At 38.2% G+C, this 20,041-nt stretch overlaps 2 protein-coding genes across 2 annotated transcripts; both read right to left on the bottom strand.

Annotated features, from left to right (window-relative positions):
* Window positions 1–690: 690 nt before the first annotated feature.
* Window positions 691–9,415, bottom strand: LOC149733753 (uncharacterized). The gene is made up of 19 exons (XM_089882059.1): window positions 9,255–9,415; window positions 8,469–8,588; window positions 8,197–8,403; window positions 7,728–7,853; window positions 7,003–7,125; window positions 6,803–6,943; window positions 6,121–6,252; window positions 5,926–6,045; window positions 5,553–5,650; window positions 5,057–5,282; window positions 4,861–5,001; window positions 4,303–4,472; window positions 3,645–3,793; window positions 3,158–3,290; window positions 2,372–2,469; window positions 1,995–2,187; window positions 1,833–1,938; window positions 1,644–1,769; window positions 691–1,442 (listed from the first exon to the last, which is right to left on the bottom strand). Exons 1-19 carry the CDS (start codon window positions 9,334–9,336, stop codon window positions 1,240–1,242), a joined length of 2,694 nt encoding a protein of 897 aa, XP_089738185.1. The 5' UTR covers window positions 9,337–9,415; the 3' UTR covers window positions 691–1,239.
* A 437-nt stretch (window positions 9,416–9,852) lies between these two features.
* LOC149733752 (uncharacterized) lies at window positions 9,853–15,938 on the bottom strand. Its single transcript, XM_089882058.1, has 19 exons — window positions 15,801–15,938; window positions 15,498–15,632; window positions 15,234–15,434; window positions 14,917–15,051; window positions 14,272–14,397; window positions 14,054–14,194; window positions 13,598–13,717; window positions 13,365–13,487; window positions 13,188–13,288; window positions 12,809–13,034; window positions 12,590–12,736; window positions 12,319–12,488; window positions 12,043–12,191; window positions 11,586–11,718; window positions 11,419–11,516; window positions 11,119–11,320; window positions 10,914–11,010; window positions 10,712–10,828; window positions 9,853–10,534 (listed from the first exon to the last, which is right to left on the bottom strand). The coding sequence occupies exons 1-19, from the start codon at window positions 15,868–15,870 to the stop codon at window positions 10,326–10,328; spliced, it is 2,700 nt and encodes an 899-aa protein (XP_089738184.1). The 5' UTR covers window positions 15,871–15,938; the 3' UTR covers window positions 9,853–10,325.
* Between the last annotated feature and the right edge of the window lie 4,103 nt (window positions 15,939–20,041).

Below are 20,041 nucleotides of genomic sequence, written 5' to 3'. Positions count from 1 at the left end.
GGTATTACGAGCTAAAGGTGACCCGTCTTCCCCCACCCTACTATAATAGCATAAAAAATATTTCTTTTTGTCAAGCCTACAATCTGACGACTCCAAAAGACAGTTTTGAATTGTTCAAAACACGAATAAGAAATACAGGATATGTTATCCATCTTACCCCCCAGTTTTGTACATGCAGTGGCCACATACACACTCTGTTCGCACGATATGACTTGATTAGTAATTGGCCCGTAACGTTGCGGTGCATTGTGGTCACTGGTCGTAGGCTGTTCGTTTATATTTTTGTGATAGAAAGTCCGTTTCGATTCTTAAGCTCATGCGTTATTTGTTTCAGACAGGTTTACCAACTATTCTCTTAAAAATAAGTTTTATATTGTAAAATGAAGTAAGACCAGTCAAATAAATTATGTTTAAAAAGCAGTAGTATTTATTTTACCGCCTGTAATTTCGATTTTAGGATTATTGTCAAATTTGTTTCTGTTTTCACCAACAGCTATTGCTCCTTAGCGCCCTCCTTTGCATTTCAAAGTGTTTTCAATCGTAGCTAAGGTCTAATACTTCTCCAATGCCAATAAATTCTGCTTGTCGCTGCCCCTTCGATTTCTTAATCCATACTTAACTATAAACAACAAGAAGACTTACTATTGTTTTCTGACAAATTTCATTTTCAAGTCTTCTTAATGAAGAATATTCTTTTGATTTTTTGATTTTTTTATTGTTTATGATAAGACTACATTGGTACACCAAATATTTAAGGGGCGGAATATCCTTCTACTCGGTCTCAAACAATCAACTTGCAGGCACATCGTAAAATATCAAGAAAGGCAGTTTGCGTTATAAGTGTAGTGAAGTATCAAGGCATGCGAATGGTAAAAAAATATTGCTTATTGTAGATGTAAAATTAAATCAAATGTGCTTCATGTAAAAATGCGGTTTGCCTTTCTATCGTCAAAGTTACAATTGTTTCAATTATTAAACAGTTAACAAAAGCGTTCTGTAGACGCTTTTGGCTCACACATTGATTTATATAAGAACCTTCAAGTTACAGGCGCATTCTATTTTTTAGATTACAGGAAAAGAATAGATTAAATAAAAGTGGCTATGCATGAGCTAATATATACGGATATAAAAGCATGTTATAAAATAATTAGTGTCAGTTCGAAACACAACACGCGTTATCGTCGTTTAGATTCATGGCCGCGTGATTGGCTGAGAGCAGACACGTGACTATGAGATCAGTTAGGAATCAATGGCATGGGTGTTCACGTGATCAAGTTCGTAGTTCTTCTGATGGGAAGCGCGTTTGCGGCAAAAGAAAGCGACCAACAGAACGATGATAAGAATTAAAACAAGACTTCCCAAACCTATCAGAACGTAGAGAGTTGTTCTGTCTTCTTGCTGACTGACAGTGCCAGTGCCAGTGTTCGGGATAACGATTTCTTCTGAAATTTATTTTTTGTAAGGAAGTATATCACTATATGGTGTAGGATGTTGCTCTGTCTTTAGTGCGTTATACTGCATTACATGGTTCACCAAAAACGGTTGCTTTTTGTATTTGTTAACTATGTGCAATATCGCATGTGGTAGTTGTTCTATATACACTATAAGCAAATTCAGTGTAAATACTTGGGCACTGTCCTTACCTTTAACACACTTTCCCTCCGATGTTTTCCTCGTGCCTTTGGAGCACCAGCAAACCTCACGTTCTACGGCATTCCTATTCACCACACATACGCCTTCACCGCAATCTTTGCGGCAGGTTTCGTCGCCTGTGTATTAAAACATTAATGTAAAGAAAGGTTTACGAAAAAAATGAGGTTCTTTGGACCTACCCAATGCTCGAACGATTGCAAATTGAGCTTCCCCGTGTTGGGAATCTTCATTCCTCCGAAGCCTCATAATTACAGTCGCTCTCTTTCTTCTACCAGTTGCGCCACACTATAAACACAACGTATGTAACTAATATAGAAGCAAACATAGCGCAATACACTTACCGACGGTGCGCAGACAATACCACCAGTTTCCACGCATGTCGACACCTCGAATGAGTATATAGTGGACGATGATCCCGACGGGAAAAACAAAGCAGGTACTTGAACGAGTGCTTGGCTCGAAGTTCCTTGTTTCAACAAACTAACCAGATTCGATAAGCCAGATAAAGATGGATCCTGAGAGACGCAACCTCCCCTGTGTAAATTAAACTTATTTTTTTCTAATAAGAACAAAAATACAAGCAATGCTTATTGTCAATAATCACAAACCAGGCGCAGTAGTAGTTGGTATATACGCGCACCTGCCTCTTATTGCAGGCAGAGGTTACTACTATCGTTGCCCCACAACGCGCGGGTAAACTTACGACTTATTCACTTACGAAACGAGTTCAACCGAGTCAGAGTTGTCGCTTGCTGCTGCTTGTATTCTGTCCACTATCAGCTTCACATTTGATGCAAGAGACGTGCTTGATCCAATCTGCGAAAACAAAACGATAATTACTAAATTCCTCTGTACAATATATAGTGGGGTGGGGGAAGATGGGACACCCTTAGCACATTATATCCAAGTATCCTGATCGTGTTTTAAACAATTCTATGGGGAGTCGTAGGGATATAGTTTACAACAGTCTATGGGGAGTCGTAGGTATATAGTTTTATAATTATTTAAATGTTCTTTGTTTACTGATAAATGGGACGAGAAAATACAGTTAAAAGGTGTCCCATCTTCTCCCCACCCTACTGTATTTCCCCACATAGTAGTTTACGCTGTATAAATGAGATGCTGACAAAAGTAGGGTGGGGATGAATGGGACACCTTTTTATTCTATTTTCGTTTCTCGCATTTGTTAGTTGACAAAGAACATTCAACGAATTATAATTCCGCCTCCTCACGACTCCCATAGTTTTTGTTTAAAACACGATCAACATATTTCAACATATTTAGTTATTATGTGCTAAACTTTCCGGTCTTTCCGCATCATATTATAACTAAATAAATATTTTACACAGGAAAATATATTACAGTTAAATTTTTCCATTTAAACCCGAATCGATTTATTTGTTAAACTATTAGCAGTATTTGACGCGAAAAACACTTCTAATTCACCCCTATAAAAAGGATATCAAATGAACAAAACAGCTGACGAGATTCGTGTACAACTTACCCTTGCAAAAATACTCGTGTCGGTCGAGATAGGTCCTGCAATTGCATTGTTCAATCCAGCGTCGAAGAAAGGTTTCACCTCGAAATCCACATTAACTCCGATCCCAATACTTACACTAGGCTGCGCTACTTCACTGTAAAGATAGATCGTTAAGCGTTAGCAGCAGTTTAACTGTTTCGTTTGTGGTTAATTTTTTAATAAGACTTTACATGAAAATGGCAGACATGTAATGCGAATTGATTTTAAAGACCGTATTATCAGCATGGTAGACGATAAACAAGCTTGGGGTTAGATGGCCCACGTTTCATTCCCTTTTATCATCCCTTAAGCAGTATAAAGACTTTTATATGAACGTTTGTTCTCATGGCCCCATAAATCAAGAGTTGTTAAGTGTTAAATATAAATTTTGGGTATTATATACTATCGGTATCCATCCTACCGCACAGCATTATAGAACTTCTATATGCCAGCACGTACAATTACTTACCTTCTCGTAGCATTGATAGATAAGGTAACATTGATGGATGCTGGGAAATTACATTGTATCGGTATGCTCGCAAATTTTCCAAAAACAAACGACGCGGAGTTGTTGATGTTTGTAAGATTCCAGGAATATGTGAGAATCGAGGCAGTTGACTAAAGAAAATAAAGTTATGGGACTTTCTCCTTTAAATGTTTTAGTTTTTATATTAAAGCGCATTTGCTACAAGGTTTATACTTTATGTCTATAGTATATTGTGTATAGGAAAAATGGAACACCTTTTTATTCTATTTTCCCGTCCCATTTAGTAATAAACAAAGAAAATTTAAAGAATTATAAAATCGTATCCTCTAGACTCCCACAGAACCGTTTTTAATTCTTTAAAGTGCAGAATATTGTATTATTTGCCAAAGGCGGCACGTCTTCTCCCACCCAACAGTATATGTATAGTAGAATGGGGAAAGATGGGACGCCTTATCACTCTATTTACTGGTCACATTTGGTAGTAAACAAAGAAAATTCAAATAAATGTAAATCCGCACACTGATAACTCCTATTGACCGTTGTTAATTGTTTAAAACACGATCAGGGTATTTGGATATTCTGCGCTAAATGTGTCCTATCTTCTTCCACCCTACTATATATACTTGGGTTTTTAGCTTACCGTAACTACGGGGTCGCATGTTCCGCTGAATACGTGGTAGTCCCCCATAGTAGTACCGAGGCAGCTACCAAGGGTAAGCTTCGAAACATCAATATTGTGATTAACGAAGTATGGGATGTATGTTCTCAACTCAATGGCATTTTGTGTACAGTTGAAAGCAGTTGGCAACTCTAAATAAAAGAGTATATAAGTGGTGTTTGAACTGTATAAAAACGCATGGGTTTATTCCACCTTTGTACAACTTACAACATGTAACAGTTTCAAGCAAAAAACAAAGTCATGAAAAAAACAACAGAATTTAAAAAATGTGTTTTTGCTAGTGGTGTTATTTACCGTGTTTTAATTATCATAGTTTTGATATTTATCCTCGGGTAGCTGGCCACAACAGTTGTTACAGCGGGTATACTGTTTCATACACCTCATGCTTGCTTATTGGTTCGACATATATAACTTTGTGGCTGGTAGAATTATTTTGTATTGTAGCGCTGACAACTTAGACAACACAGAAGGAATAGCTAGGATGAAATAAATACCGCTATGTGTCTTACATATACTTACCGCAAACAGTTCCGTTGGCCTGTCCTGCTGGACTTCTGTCTGCGTGTGTATCGTTGCAAACACATTCAAATCCTCCGTCATTATTTGTGCAGATAGCATTCGTTGAGCAATTCCCGTAGTTTACCTCGCATTCGTCGAAGTCTGTAATGTTTTAGTTAAAACCTGTACCAACCAGTGAAAACCGGTTCGCAATTACCTTCGATAGATGTAACCGGTTTTCCATTGATCATAGAGCTGAAACTTGTGCCTGAGAATCTCCCTTGCAAACCGACGTTATTATCAGTTGAACCAATGACATCTATTACGACTATGTATGTTGTGCTGGTTGTATTGCCGCTCAATTGCTCGAGAGTGACAGTAAGCCCTGTAGCATTGTATCCAAAGGTTGTTGTGCTTACTAGTTCGTCCAAAATGTTCTTGATCTAGAAAGTGAACGATAAACTTATATTTATAAGAAGGATTGTTTTATATGTATAGTAGGATGAGGAAAGATAAGACACTATTTCATTCTATTTCCAAACAAAGAAAATTCAAAGAATTATAAAACCGTATCCTCACGGCTACCGTTGTTAATTCTTTAAACCACGTTCAGGAAATTTAAATGTTATATGCACTTGACATTGAGCAAAGTATCGTAATCACGATGTATCTAAATTGTAAACTAAAGAACCACTTAACGTTAAAAATCTTACCACAGTTGCGACGGCTGATTGCTGCGAGGCAACCGTCAGAGATGATGCGTCTTCCCCTGTTACAAGCTCTGCTCTAAAGTCTATGTTTAACACCAGCCCTGTGACAATAAAGGTATAGATTTAATCAATTGCCCTTATTTTATATATAGTAGGGTGGGGGAAGATTGGACACCTCTAGCACATAATATTGAAATAACCTGATCGTGTTTTAAACAATTAACAACGGTCTATAAGAGTCGTGAGGATACAGTTTTATATTTCTTTGAATGTTCTTTGTTTACTACCAAATGGGACAAGAAAATAGAGTTTGAAAGTGTCCCATTCCCCCCCCCCACCCTACTGTATAAGCCATATAAATGGGAATGAACATTACCGGAGCATGTGATACCGTCACCCACAAAGCTGGGCGCGTTACAAGTGCACGTGAAGCTTCCCACGTTATTCGCGCAAGCAGCGTTTGTATCGCACGGCGATGTGAGGCACTCGTCAATGTCTGTAAGAAAGGTGTATGAAGTTCATTTTACGTAGCCGATTACAAGCATTAAAATGTCAGTATCAACACACTTACCAGCGCAATTTCCTGTAGTTCCAGTACCGGTGTAACCAGCGATGCAAGCGCATGTATGGCCACCGATAGTGTTGTTACAGGTAGCGAGCGTTGGGTCGCATGTATGGGTGCCGGTCGCACACTCGTCCACATCTGTAACGTTTACGTATTTGTTTTTAATTTTTATTACGTGATCTGGATGGGCAGCAAAATCTGCTTGCTGGTTTATGTATATGTTTTACGGAAATATTGAGAGTCTTAATATGTAATCAAGGGCATTCTATTTTATACTATGGTGAAGGTCATTCTCGGGGATCTGGAAATTAAACCATGAATGGATTAGGATTATATGTATGCTACCCAGAGTTAATGGATTCAAGACTCGACGCTGCTACCATTGTCAGCGTGTGTGTTTTTTTGGCAAGACACCTAACGGCAATTGCTCCAACCCAGTGGTCACTAATGGGTTGTCCAAATTATCAGCCATACATAAAAAATAAAAATAATCCCCCCAAAAATAATCACCCACAAAGTAACATACATGGTAACATAACTCGTAAGCTGGCACAAGGTGTAAACCAGTGTGATAACGACTATCGTTTTCCGGCCACGCAAGGATAAAGTTAGTAAAGTTATATTCATTCATGTTGCCTGCCCCCCCCCCCCCAAAAAAAAAAATTAAGTATGGATCGACATAACTTACCGTTGCAAGTTGGATTGCTTACAGTGTCGAGTACGTAACCACCATTGCACGTACAATTATAACTCCCGGTCTGATCCACACAAGTTCCAGCTGTTGTTCCGCCACAAATACTGGGTCCGACGTGAGCACATACGTCAAAATCTGAAAGTATTGACAATTTTAAAACCCATAGTTCACCAGCCTAAAACGACAAGACTTACCGGCACATGTCAAACCGTCTCCTGTAAACCCTAAATTGCAGGTACATGTAAAACTTCCTGGTGTGTTCGCACATACTGCGTCTGTATGGCATGTGTGTGTACCAAGCGTACATTCGTCATCATCTAGTAAATAAATAAAGGTTGTTTATGTATTTTCTTGAACGTTATTGTCACAGCCAGAGTAATTTCAAGCATTTAGTGAACACGTATTTCTTTAACACGTCCAAATACCATGGAACTGTTGCAGTTACTAAAATAGTCGTCCACACAAAACTAAGGACGTAAGCGGCCATTGGCACTCGTTAACCGTTACACAACTAAGGCGTGGTCACTTAATTTTACTCATTGTTGTTCAACGATATATAGTTCCGGACACGGTTATAGATTTGTAAACGATAAAGCTTTATATACTTTTACACGTTAAACGTCAAAGCGGAATGTTTCCTCAGTTTATAACTTTGGTATAGTAGGATGGGGGAAGATGGGACACCTTTGGCACATAATATCCAAATATCCGGATCGTGTTTTAAACAATTAGCAACGGTCTATGGGAGTCGTGAGCATATAATTTTATAACTCTTTGAAAGTTCCTTGTTTACTACCACATTGGACGAGAAAATAGAGTTAAAATGTGTTCTAACTTCCCCCATCCTACTATATTACAAACGCCCAGACGAACGCCAAAAAAATTAAAAAAATCTATTCGCACTTATTGCCAAACTTACCATCGCAAATCAGGGTTGTCATGTTCAAGGTGTATCCGCCAGGGCAATTGCATGTGTACGAACCAATTGTATTCACACACGCTCCAACTCCACAAAGTGGAGCACCGCTCGCGCATTCGTCAATATCTGTGTTAAAAAGGATTTTAATTTTAAGTGTTACATAAAAATAAATTAAAATTTGTGCCTTGCAATGTTAAAGTGTACCAAAAATATTTCATGAAATAAAAGTATCTGGAACGGTATCTGGTTGACGATATAGGCGCATCAAAAACCTGACAAGATTCTCATTTAAAGCGTTATTTTACACACATTCTCTATATTTTCTATTTTAAACATAATGTAACAGTGTGCCACTACACTTGGCTTATAGGATTGCTAAAATTGTTATACTTTGTTTAAGTTATTTCAACCGAAGTTTTTCCCAAACGAATGCTGCTGTTTATAAAGAGTCTATAAAAAATCAGTTTACCTGGGCAATTTGTCCCATCTGGAGTTACAGTTACACCAGTGGATGCCGGTGTAAAAGTGGTCGTGCTGGCTGTTTGATTGAAACCACTGTTACACTTGCACTGAAAGACAGAAGTAGCTATTTTTGTGCACGTTGAGTTGCTTGCGCAAGGATAAGTGTTGGTGAACTTGCTTCCCGCATATAGGCTGGTGTCGCATGGACTCGCATCTGAATTGTAAAATAACAAGTATTTTAGTTGATTATACCGGTCACCAAAACGGAAGAGTTATTACGTGTTGTTGCGCCGGCAGGGATGTTACTGGTGGCATCTGCGGCACTTGGAGCGGCGCTAACGGCAAACTCGTTGAAAACGCTCACTCCGGTGTTCACTTGCACAGTCACTGCGTAGAATGCTGAAAAAAGTAAAATTCGTTTAGAAGATGAAAAATGTCGTATAAGTTAAACATAGTATTATCAGACTTTTTTGTATAAAAAATTTCTATATTACTGCTATCTTACGTTTTTGGTGTTACTTCCGAATCCACAATATAGTGCTAATTTCTACAGAGAGTGAAGCATAATATTTTGAGCGTTTGTTTACCCATTTTTAGTTCGGGTTTCGAAAGTTATTGTGTTCAGATTAAGCTTAAACTTTTCCCAGGCAGCACAAGTTTTATACAAAAATATCGCCGGGCCAGAAATAGGTTTAGGTTAAAGCTTTTCCGAGATCAGCGTTTCTTAAACTGCGGTAAATTTACCCCTTGTGTTAAATTCCTTGTAATTAGAGGGTAATGGAGCTACCAATCAAAATCCACATCATTTGAAAATTGTGCCAATTGTAGTACTTTACCAGACATTAAACAACTCGTTGCCAGAAAATTCTATAGCGCATTCGTCGCATTAAGTATAACTGATGTATTTTTTTGTTTTCGCTTTTTTATAATTGAACACCATTTTACATATTGGGGGTAAATCTAATAGGCCTCTTTTTTAAAGGGTAAAGCATACAAAAAAGTTTAAGAAGCACTGTGACCTAGCGTTTATTTTCCGTCGCAAAGTGCTTTCATAGTTTAAAATACCTGCATTTACGTCCAAAGCGTCCAGTAGAAGAGCTTGAGATGAAAGTAAGATAAAGGCGAATAATGCTGGAGAAATATTCATTTCTGTTGCGTATTTTTTGATATTCTATGTATCCGTAAATCTAAAATACTTCCTACGAAAAAAACGGTCGGTAAATATTCTTATACGAAAACTGTAATATTTTAGAAGGTAATCCCGCTTTTGTAAGTAAGTTTTCGGCAGGTGCGGCCTCTTTTATAGCCTAGCGCTATATGCTAATTCGATTATACCCTGTTATGAAAAAGGCGTCGTTTGGCTATTTTAAAACGAAGCCTTCAGCAACTCGTAAATAGCATTCCACCTCAGCCTTTTCGCTCGTATAAAAAAGGGAAGGTTACACCCTTGAATAAACATCAAGCCTTATTTCCCGATACTTTTTACTGCGTGTGAAACTGTATCACAATATATTAACTTTTTGCATTCCAACCTGATTTACACGATAAAGTGTGTATGCTGATATTTTCTTGATAGATATTTTTGGCTTTGTCCTTGTATGCCTATATAGATTGCATCGTACCGTTTGTACTTTCATTATACATGTAATATCATACATGAGCATACACGTAATTGGCATTTACTCAAGAGGACGAAAGAGGCACACGAAAAAACAAATGTATTTTTTGTTTGCATTGAAAGACTGAAGGTATAGTAGGATAAATGCGCAAATATATGCTACAATTATAAACGGGAAGTGCCTCAGATGTAATCGTCTCTCGTCGTCGTTTTCTCCGCCTTTGCTTGTGTAGCGACAGTTTCTTTGGTCGTTGTCAGGTACCAGGGGTACCAGGCGTTTGTGCTTTTTGAAAGAGTTTCGCTAGAGTCTTATTTATAGGCATGATTGCTTAAGGACACTATGGGTCGGGTACATATAGACTACTGAGAGCATGCATAGTACGAATCATTATGGAACTACAGTAAGCATGGGTATGGTTTTGTATGCTACATATATACGCTAAGAATTTTGAACCCTGTCGTCTGTGCACGCGTATTCATCGTTTGGAATCATGGACACGTGACTATGAATTCCGGAACTATGAACTGATTGCATTGACGTTCACGTGACTAAGTTCGTATTCTTTCTGGCCCGTGGCGCGTTTGCGGCAAAAGAAAGCGACCAACAGAACGATGATAAGAATTAAAACAAGACTTCCCAGCCCTATCAGAACGTAGAGAGTTGTTCTGTCCACTTGTTGAGTGGTCGTTGTTCCTGTGTTTCCATTCCCATTTCCTGTAGGTATTTCTGCGAGGTAAAGAAGTTTGTTTAAAAGGGTTTTAAAGAAAAAGTAACAAAAATAGCAGAAATGCATTGACTCAATTTTAGACACTGAAAACTCAATTGTTGATATAACGCACCTTTAAAGCTAGTAAAACTTATTAAAGGGCTATAAAAGGGCTTATAAATATAAAGTGAGCTTACTTGAACAAGTTCCGTCTGTGTTTTTGAGTGCATCATTAGAGCACAAGCATTCTTGTCTGTTCAGGATCGTGTTAATGATGCACGCACCATCTCCGCACTCTTTAGTACACGGATCATCTGTTGGGCAAAATCGTTATTTTAATTGAAAAATGGTCGCAGTAGTTATCAAAAAATAAAAATTTCAGATATATTATGTTATTACCTATTGCGCGTACAAATATTAGTGAGGTTTCCCCGGTTTGTTCTTCTTCTGCTCTTTTAAAGCGCAAGGTGATGGTTCTCTTTCTTCTTTTGGAACACTGGTATACAGAAAAACAACTTATTTACCGTGCACATTTGAAATTAATCATTACAGCAACGAAAAATATGTTCGTTATATGGTGTAACAGGCAAATATAGGCACTTACTGTTATCTGGCATGTCGAATTTCCTGTTGTGGCTGTGTTAGTGCAGGTAGACACTTGAATTTTAACTTGCAAAGTTCTGCTACTGGAAGGGTAGAAAGCTTTGAAGCTAAACGCTGCGAAATCGTTAACACCGTTGTGAGTTGACCTTACATCTTTCAGCACGCCATTAAATTGCGAGTTCTTTGATGGGCAGCCGTTCGAGCTGTTTCGAAAATAAAGTGATTAAGTTCCGTTTTCGACACCATGTGGTTTACGCAATTGTCTGTTTTTTTTTGTTGTTTTTTGGAACATTCTACTTACGTTGTTAAATCGATGGATTGTGTTTCGCTAGGGTCTGAGGCGGTTACTTTACCAAGTCGGATATGAACGTTACTAGGGATAGGGTCTTGGGTTTTAACCTAAGAAAAAGTTATTTTGGTTAGGTAATTTTACTTGTATTTATATTTTTCTACTTTAAGAATACTTACTTTAACGAAAACCTGTGTGCCTGTTTTAATAGTGCCAGAAACCAGGGTTTGAAAAGTGCTGTCGATGTAAGCATTGGCATCCCAACGGAAGTTGTCACCTGTTCCCACAGGTATGATCGGTGGCGTCAAAACACTGCAAATTTAAAGGGGTTGATATGACAGTACGAATCCTTAAATTTGTCTGCACCATATATATGCTTTAGGTGTAGGCCTAGCTAATCTTTAATAGAGTGGGGGAAGACGCGACACCTTTAGCACATAATATCCAAATATCCGAAATGCATTTTGAACATCGGTCTATGGAGGGATACGGTTTTAAAATTGTCGAATGTTTTTTGTTTACTACCAAATGTGACGAGAAATTAGAGTGAAAAGGTATCCCACCTCCCCCACCCTGTTAAACAATTGTCTGCTAAAAAGATGTATACCATCTCGTTATAACATATAGCTCCCTTACTTTCTTGTGACGTTGATTGAAAAAGTGGCGCTGATATTGGTGGGGAAGTTACAAGACACCGGAATATTGACAAAAAATCCGGAAATAAAAGTCGCGGACTGGTTTATGTTCGTCAGATTCCAAGAATAGGTCAAATGCCCCGTTGATGTCTGCAAAATAAATTATATAGTTAACTCTAACTAATCGGTATACGCTGTGTTTAATTCCAGTTTACTGCAAATTTTGCGTGTTTTCAAGTTCAAATGTCTGCATAATTAGTTGTATTAGGTCACTTACTGTAATAACTGGTGTGCAGTTGCCACTGAATTCGTGGAAATCTCCGTTTTGTGTTCCAAGGCAACTTCCGAGCATTAAAGTGCTTGAATTAATACCGAGGTTGGTGAAGTAAGGAATGTACGCGGCTAGAGAAATCGCTGCACTCGTGCAATTGAAAGAAGCGGGTAGCTCTGAAATTAAAATTATGTTTAGTTTCGGGCAAAAACGCTAACCCAAAAAATAGATTTTTGGGGGGAATGACTAATGCGGTGGTTAGTCCTGTTCGACTTACCGCATACAGATCCCTTGCCAAGGCCACTGATGGATGACTTATCAGCGTGAGTCGAATTACAATCACATGAGAAAGTTCCGTTTAGATTGGTACAAGTGGATCCAATTGTCGAGCAGTTCGCGTAGTTATTGATACACTCGTTTAAATCTGCAATAATTGAATTCGTAAAATCGTATTAGTTTTACTGCATACGGAATTTTAGACCACATGTATACGCACCTCCTTTGCTGACTATGGCATTGCCACTAACATTGGATGTGAAATTAAAGTTTGCAATTATTGCCTGAAACTCGTCGGCGGTCTTGCTGGCTTGACTAAAGCAAGTTACGATGATGTAATCGCTCTGCGTTGATGTTCCGCTAACGGATTCGAAAGTGAAGCTCAATGCGGAAGCATTGTGTGCAAATAAACCGGCATTCACTAACTCGGTCAAGGCAGAAGTCACCTGGTTAACAAACGAAAATCATACCATTATAGTTGGACTCACAGTTTACGCTTACATTTAGATATATTATGTGCAACTTAAGTTTACGTAATCTCTGTGCAAGTAACTTTTGCTATTCTCTATACAAGCACAAGAAACGTTGTTAAAACTTACACCAGTTTGAAGAGCTGCAATGCGCGCGCCAGAAGAAGCTCCCGCTACGTCTTCTGCGACCGAAACTTGAGAACGGAAACAGTAGTTGTTGGATCCCGTTGCTGAAACGAAAACTTTACTCTTAACAGTTTGAACTTTTTTATCTTATAGAGTGGTCAATATTGTTACACCACTCACTTGTGCACGTCACCCCATTTCCCGCAAAGCCGGTGTTGCATGTGCATGTAAAACTCCCAGGAGTATCTGCACAAGTGGCATTGCCGTCGCAGTTGTGCGTTCCGGTGGTGCATTCGTCGATATCTAAGGTTTAATTACACAACTGCATTATATACAACTTTACATTATAGAGAATTTTTTACACTCTGTGTTTGCTTATACGCCTTGACATTTTGTACAGGATAAATACTTACTGGTACAAGATATTCCATTTCCAGTGTATCCTGCATTGCATGCACAAGTAAAGCTACCTGTGGTATCGGTACACGTTGCCAAGCTGCTATGACACGGATTGCTCAAACATTCGTTGATATCTGCACACAACATGTACGAGGTATTTAACAACAGTATAGCTATAACTTTGATCAAAATCCACTAAATTTCCTGCGCGCTAAAACTATATATAGCAGGGTGGGGGAAGATGGGACGCATTTCCATTTAATTTTCTCATCCCATTTATTGGTAAACAAATCACATTTACAAATTATAATACCGTATCCTCACGACTCCCAAAAAGACCGTTATTAATTGTTTAAAACACGATCAGGATATTTGAATCTTATTAGCTAAAAGTGTCCCCCCTCCATCGAACCAGCTATACAGGTTAAGTTTAAATCGAGAAAAACGAATTTATTTATTCAACTTCTTACTTTTACAAGATACTGGGGATGTAGAATTGTCTTCGTTGAACCCAACGTTACAAGAACATGAATGTCCGCCGCTTGCAGTGTTGGTGCAGGCACCATTACCACTGCATACGGTTCCCGCAAATACTGTGCAGTCGTCGAAGTCTATTTAAATAATAGGTTAGACGTTAGATGATGCAATTTCTAATTGAGATACTTTATACTAAGTGCTATAAACGTACCGGTACAAGAGGTCCCGTTTCCCGTGAATCCGGAATTGCAATTACATGTGAAACTCCCAGGTGTATTAGTACATGTTGCGTTACCATCGCAATTATTGGCACCACCAGGCAGGCACTCATCGATGTCTGTGGATTAAGAAAGTAAATTTATTGTTAGGATCTGGTTTATTGTTAGGATCCACGAAAATAAAGGGTTCTACTGGCGATACCATTCACTAAACAAGATTCGTTTAACTATATGCGCACCAGATAATTTGCGAATTTATTACAAGCTTATACGACTGTTTTCAATATTGCTTAACTTGTTTTAATATTAAAAACAAAAATATGGTAAATTCAAAGGGAACGTATATGACATCACTAATAACACTTTTTACCAACGGTAATAATAGATTAAAATAATTAAAATATAGTAGGGTGGGGGAAGATGGGACACCTTTTTAATCTATTTTCTTTTCCAATTTGGTAGTAAACATACATTCAACGATTTTTTATAAAACTTTATCCTCACGGCTCCCATAGACCGTTGTTAATTATTTAAAACACGATCAGGATATTTGGTTATTATGTGTCAAAGGTGTCCCATCTTCCCCCACCTTACTATAAGTTATTAAACTGTAGAAAGTACGTTTGATAATAACTTACCAATACAAGTGGGCGGTGATCCAGCAGGGGACGTGAAACCGGAATTGCAACTGCATGTATAGGACCCTATGTTGTTCGCACACGTACCAGCACCAGACACCCCACAAGCCGAAGTATTTAGACATTCGTTGATATCTGTATAGTTTGTTAGATAATATTTTAAATCCTAACACTTAATGTAGAACTGTTATAGACAATTACAACTTAATGCTTAACAGAATTAAGTTTTTTTTTAAAGTTTGAGCTGAATTAAATGGACCGTTAAACCTCGCCATTTAGTAATGCTGTGATTTTGATCAATTTTGTAACATTTATACCTGGACAGTTCGTTCCATCGGGAGTGACCGCTGTACCGGTGGTATTAAACGTAGCTGTGCTTGCCGTTTGGTTAAAACCGGTCGGACAATTGCACTGGAAGATGGATGGGCTTAACACGTTGCAGATGGCTTCGGATGCGCACGGGTATGTTTGTGCAGCTGATGCGTTGGTGTACAAGCTTGCGTCACAAGGATTCGTTACTATAAGAAACAATTATCTACCATTAATTACGAGCTTTATAAAATATCGCTAAAACGCATTACCGTTAGACACTGTCCCGGTGGTGATAGTGTTCATATAAGTGTAAGCGGCTGAAGCGGATGAAGCCCCGGAGACGGTATGACCTGTTAATGTGAGCCCGGGGGATGGAGTAACATCAATTTTGTAGAGGAAAAACACTGTGGAAACACAAAAACGCAGCGTTAATAATCGTTATAACATTCAAGAGATTTTCCGATTTTTAAAATTAGAATGCAAAAGTTTAATAAAAGTAATACTACTTTCAAAAGACCGACCGAGACACTGTTCTCGTCGGGTTCTATTAAAGTAGTCTTTGAATTAAGTACCTCCCATGGCGTTCAGGAGGACAACCTGAGACGATAGTAAGATAAGGACAAGAAGAGCTGAATGTCCCATGCTTGCTTGTGTAGTTGTGATATTTATTGTTTATTACGATATTACCTGTCTAAGAATATTTTAATCTGCAAAAAAATAAATATTAGTTTATAAAAGCTAAACGTATTGACTGATTGACTGAAGAATAATTTTATTCTAAAAAATATTTTCTGCCGTCGCCCCGAATAAAACAACTGACAACGGTGAGCCGTAATTAGTTTACCTCCCCAGGACAACTTTCATTTTCCAATTATCGCCCACCCCCCAGCTCTTTTATAGTCGTATAAGAAGGAAAAAGGGGGGAGGGGGTAAAAAGGCCTTTCTAGCCCCTCCCGAACAAAGAATGGAGAAAGTGAACGCGCTTTTAGATTTAGCCCCCAGACGTGAACAACGTCATGACGTACGTACTATGTATTCGTCATACTGATAATTCATGCATGACTGCGCTAATAAACTAAAGAATGTCATTTATTTACACCTGGAGTTTGGTGCCTAAAATAAACCAAAATGACGCATCGATTTGTCCTGGGAATTCAGACATTCGATTTGGACTGTTCTTTATTATAACCAGTTTGATATAAAAGATTCACCGTTTTAAAAAGTGAGGGCGCGCTGAATGCAAAACTGGCAATATATTTTGAAAATGTAATCAGGTATACTCTAATTACGCAATACAGATTACAATTATACTGTAATTTCTGGCCGGTTTTCATTTTAACGCTACAAATGCTAAAAAAATTGTTAAATATAAACGAAAGTGTGTCAATATTTTAAAAGGCCTGCACTTGTTGGTGTGTATTACCGAAACTTATGTTCTGCTTTCACAATTTCGTCAGTCTGGTTTAGGTCATTCAAGCCACCACTTTTTTTCAACAAAACAGCAAAACTTTCTTCTCGTGTTAACGGCTGGGTTGACTTGTAAGTGATTAATTTCCGCGCCCATCTTTCACTCCAAAGTTTCTCTGTGTTGAGACAATTCGCAGGAAACCGCGCCTACAACGCTTTTACTTTATATCGGTCGCAATACTTGGGTGCAACTTTAATATTCTATTTTTTTCCCGAACATCAAAAGGCACATCAGCTTCCTGTATTTCTGGAAGCGCCAAGTCTCGCAAAGTTGCTCGTTTTCTATTTCGGTACTGCGAACAGAAAACGATAGATACAATTTTAAGACGACAGTTTATTCTCAACGCTCCATTATAGGAGTTGTAATGATACGGTTGTCTAATTCCTTAAATGTTCTTTGTTTACCACCAAATGAGACGACAGAAAATAGAATTTAAAATGTCCTATGTTACCCCAACATACAATATGTTGTAAAAATGTATAAAGCAGCAGACAGAGATCGGAAGACACGTGTCATTTTTTATAACCATCAACGGTCAAATTATTGCCAATATTTCCTTTTATTTTCGTGACCAACTGCGTTCAATCATTCGCCGCTTTTTAAATGAAATCCTTGACTTGAAAATCCTTGTTTCTAATATGACTAAAAGCTGTGTACATATTCGTGACATATGCTGCTGCTGGCCCGGTGCCATAAACGTGTGCATATGAGTCTATTGTTCGTTAAAACAACATCAAGCCTTGTGTTTTCTATCGATCTTATTTAAAGCGAATCGATTTATATTATATATTATTACCATATTTTTGAGGTTTTGCCTTGTTTTTCAATATGGAATGTTTTGATGACGTCAATATCGATACGTCACACGCATTATATAGTATTCTTTTATCTTCGCCGCCTCGATAAGCTAGCTACCATGATTTTCTCTATGGGCCTTTGTCACTGTAGTGGGTTCTATGCTTGAAAACCTAATTAAAATTGACATAATTGGTGATTAATTGCATTTACCTTAAAGAAAGGAAACAGGGCGTACAGTGCCTTTAACGACGTACAAACCAAACACGGGAGCCTATACTGTACGATTCTGGCTGTGGTTATATATATATAGATTAGGGCGTATCGAAGCCATCTACGTCATGATGTGGGCGAATTCCAAAACGCAAAACATTTTACCCAAAAAAGATTTTAATAGACGGTATATAATAGGGTGGGGGAAGATGGGACATCTTTTCAATCTATTTTCTCGTCAAATTTGGTAGTAAACAAAGAACATTCAAAGAATTATAAAACCATATCTTCACGACTTCCATAGACCGTTGTTAATTGTTTAAAACACGATTGGGATATTTGGAAATTATGTGTTAAAGGTGTCCCATCTTCCCCCACACTAATGTATAAATAACTCAAAAAAACATGCGGATTTGAGTATCGTACAGGTTATTGTATATAATGGTTCATGTTTTCGTTTTATTTTATCGTTCCGTTCGGTATTAAACAAATGATATTTACAGAACCATATACCCGTATACTCATGACTTTAAAAGTGCGTTGTTAATTTTAAAAACATGATCAGAAAATATGGGGTGTTATGTGCCTTGTCACATTAACTTTAGATACATCGCACTGAATAACACTTGCAAAAGTAGGTGCGTACTACAGGATTCCTCATTTTTTTTAATTATTGTATGACACTCAATCGAATTAATACCACAGAAGTACAGAACCACGCTTTGTGTCGTCCTGTTTTTTCAAATATTGTTTAATATTCGAAATTCCGTTGCGAGAGTCCAGTATCACGTTTTATAGTGTCACTTTTTTTCGGCGTCCGTTAAAAACATGAATGAGAACGCAGTATTATTGGGTAATCTGATGACTGATATACGAAGCACTCGTTCGTCCATTTGCGACCCACACAAAACCGTTGCGCAACATGCGCGACTATGGGGGCGGCAACGCCCCAAAGTCTTTTGTTCCAAAAGCAATTCCGTGTCGGTCAGGCATATCATAGGTCATTTGTCATAACAACGTAGGATCCCAAAATAAGACTAATCCTGCTCATAACGGGCGCGGCCCTTTCCGCTAATACGTAGAAGCTTTTTTAGGGACTCACATGCGGCCGAAATGAAGATTTATGTTCGATTTCTTTTTTGAGACCCGCCGGCCCGAAAAAGGAGTTTAAACGGCCGATTATATTCCTATTTGTGCATAAATGCGTTCGTCGCTATGTGTGGTATACTGTATATACAGTAGGGTGGGGGAAGATTGGACACCTTTTACCTCTATTTTCTGGCCCGTTTAGTAGTAAACAAAGAAGATTCAAGAAATTATAAAACTATATGCCTATGACTCCTATGGCCGTTAGTAATTGTTTAAAACACGATCAGGATATTTAGATATTATGTGCTAAAGGTGTCCCATCTTCCCCCACCCTACTATAGGTTTCGACTCATTTTGTTCGGTGTGGTCCTATTATCGTACGAATAAAGCTTTATAGGATAGTTATACCTTACGCCAAACAAATTGAATAAAGTCGTATAACGAATATTACACAAAATGAGGTACACAAAAAGCAAGCAGTGTTCGAAATACAGCATAAATGGCAATAACGTATATACCGGCATTTCATACACTTAAACATTCTGCTACGTAACAGAAAAAGGCATGAACCCATTTCCACATTAAATGAAGACACGAACGTATAATAACTATTATGGCGATTTCGTTATGTAGGGGTTTTCCATCGCCGAAGAAAATTACACGTTTAGTTTTGGTTTGTTTTTATGTACAGAAATTCCTAACATCCCGATCCCATTGTAGAGCTAGATGCGATGATTATATCAGTTAAAGACTTCTAACCCTGGCGTTTATTACGGTTCAAGTGTTTCGGTGCTTGACTAATGGGTCTTAGCGTGAAAAAAGTCGCCACGCTATAAGGCAAAGTTAAAGTCCACCAGTTACGACTTCACGTTAATTTCGGACCAAATAGAGTCGGGAACACATACAGCGTCTGGCTGATCTTATAACTTAGAAATGCTTGAGAAAGGCACAATTCGCCGTTTCTTTTAGGTCAAAATATTTTTAACCGTTTTATCGCGCAATGTCTTAATAAGTTCAATGAAACGTGCAGCTTTTCAAATAGCACACCGTACGTCATAATAGAATCCAACGTTTGGATGTGACGTCACGCTCACTCCTATCTAGATTTAGCGTCGATGAGCTATTCGAACGTCGTCACGCGATGGAGCTTTTACGTGGGCGAAAAAAAGGAATTGTGGTGGTTCCTTTATATTGTTCTTGAAAGAGAATGAGAGACGAGTTTGAAAGACAAAAGCTGTGTGCGTCTTG

The sequence above is a fragment of the Ciona robusta genome, chromosome 7 (genome assembly GCF_009617815.1).
Source record: "Ciona robusta chromosome 7, ASM961781v2".
In the NCBI taxonomy this organism is placed as follows: domain Eukaryota; kingdom Metazoa; phylum Chordata; class Ascidiacea; order Phlebobranchia; family Cionidae; genus Ciona; species Ciona robusta.
Note: the sequence above shows the minus strand (reverse complement) of the source record. Positions and strands in the feature narration are given on the sequence as shown.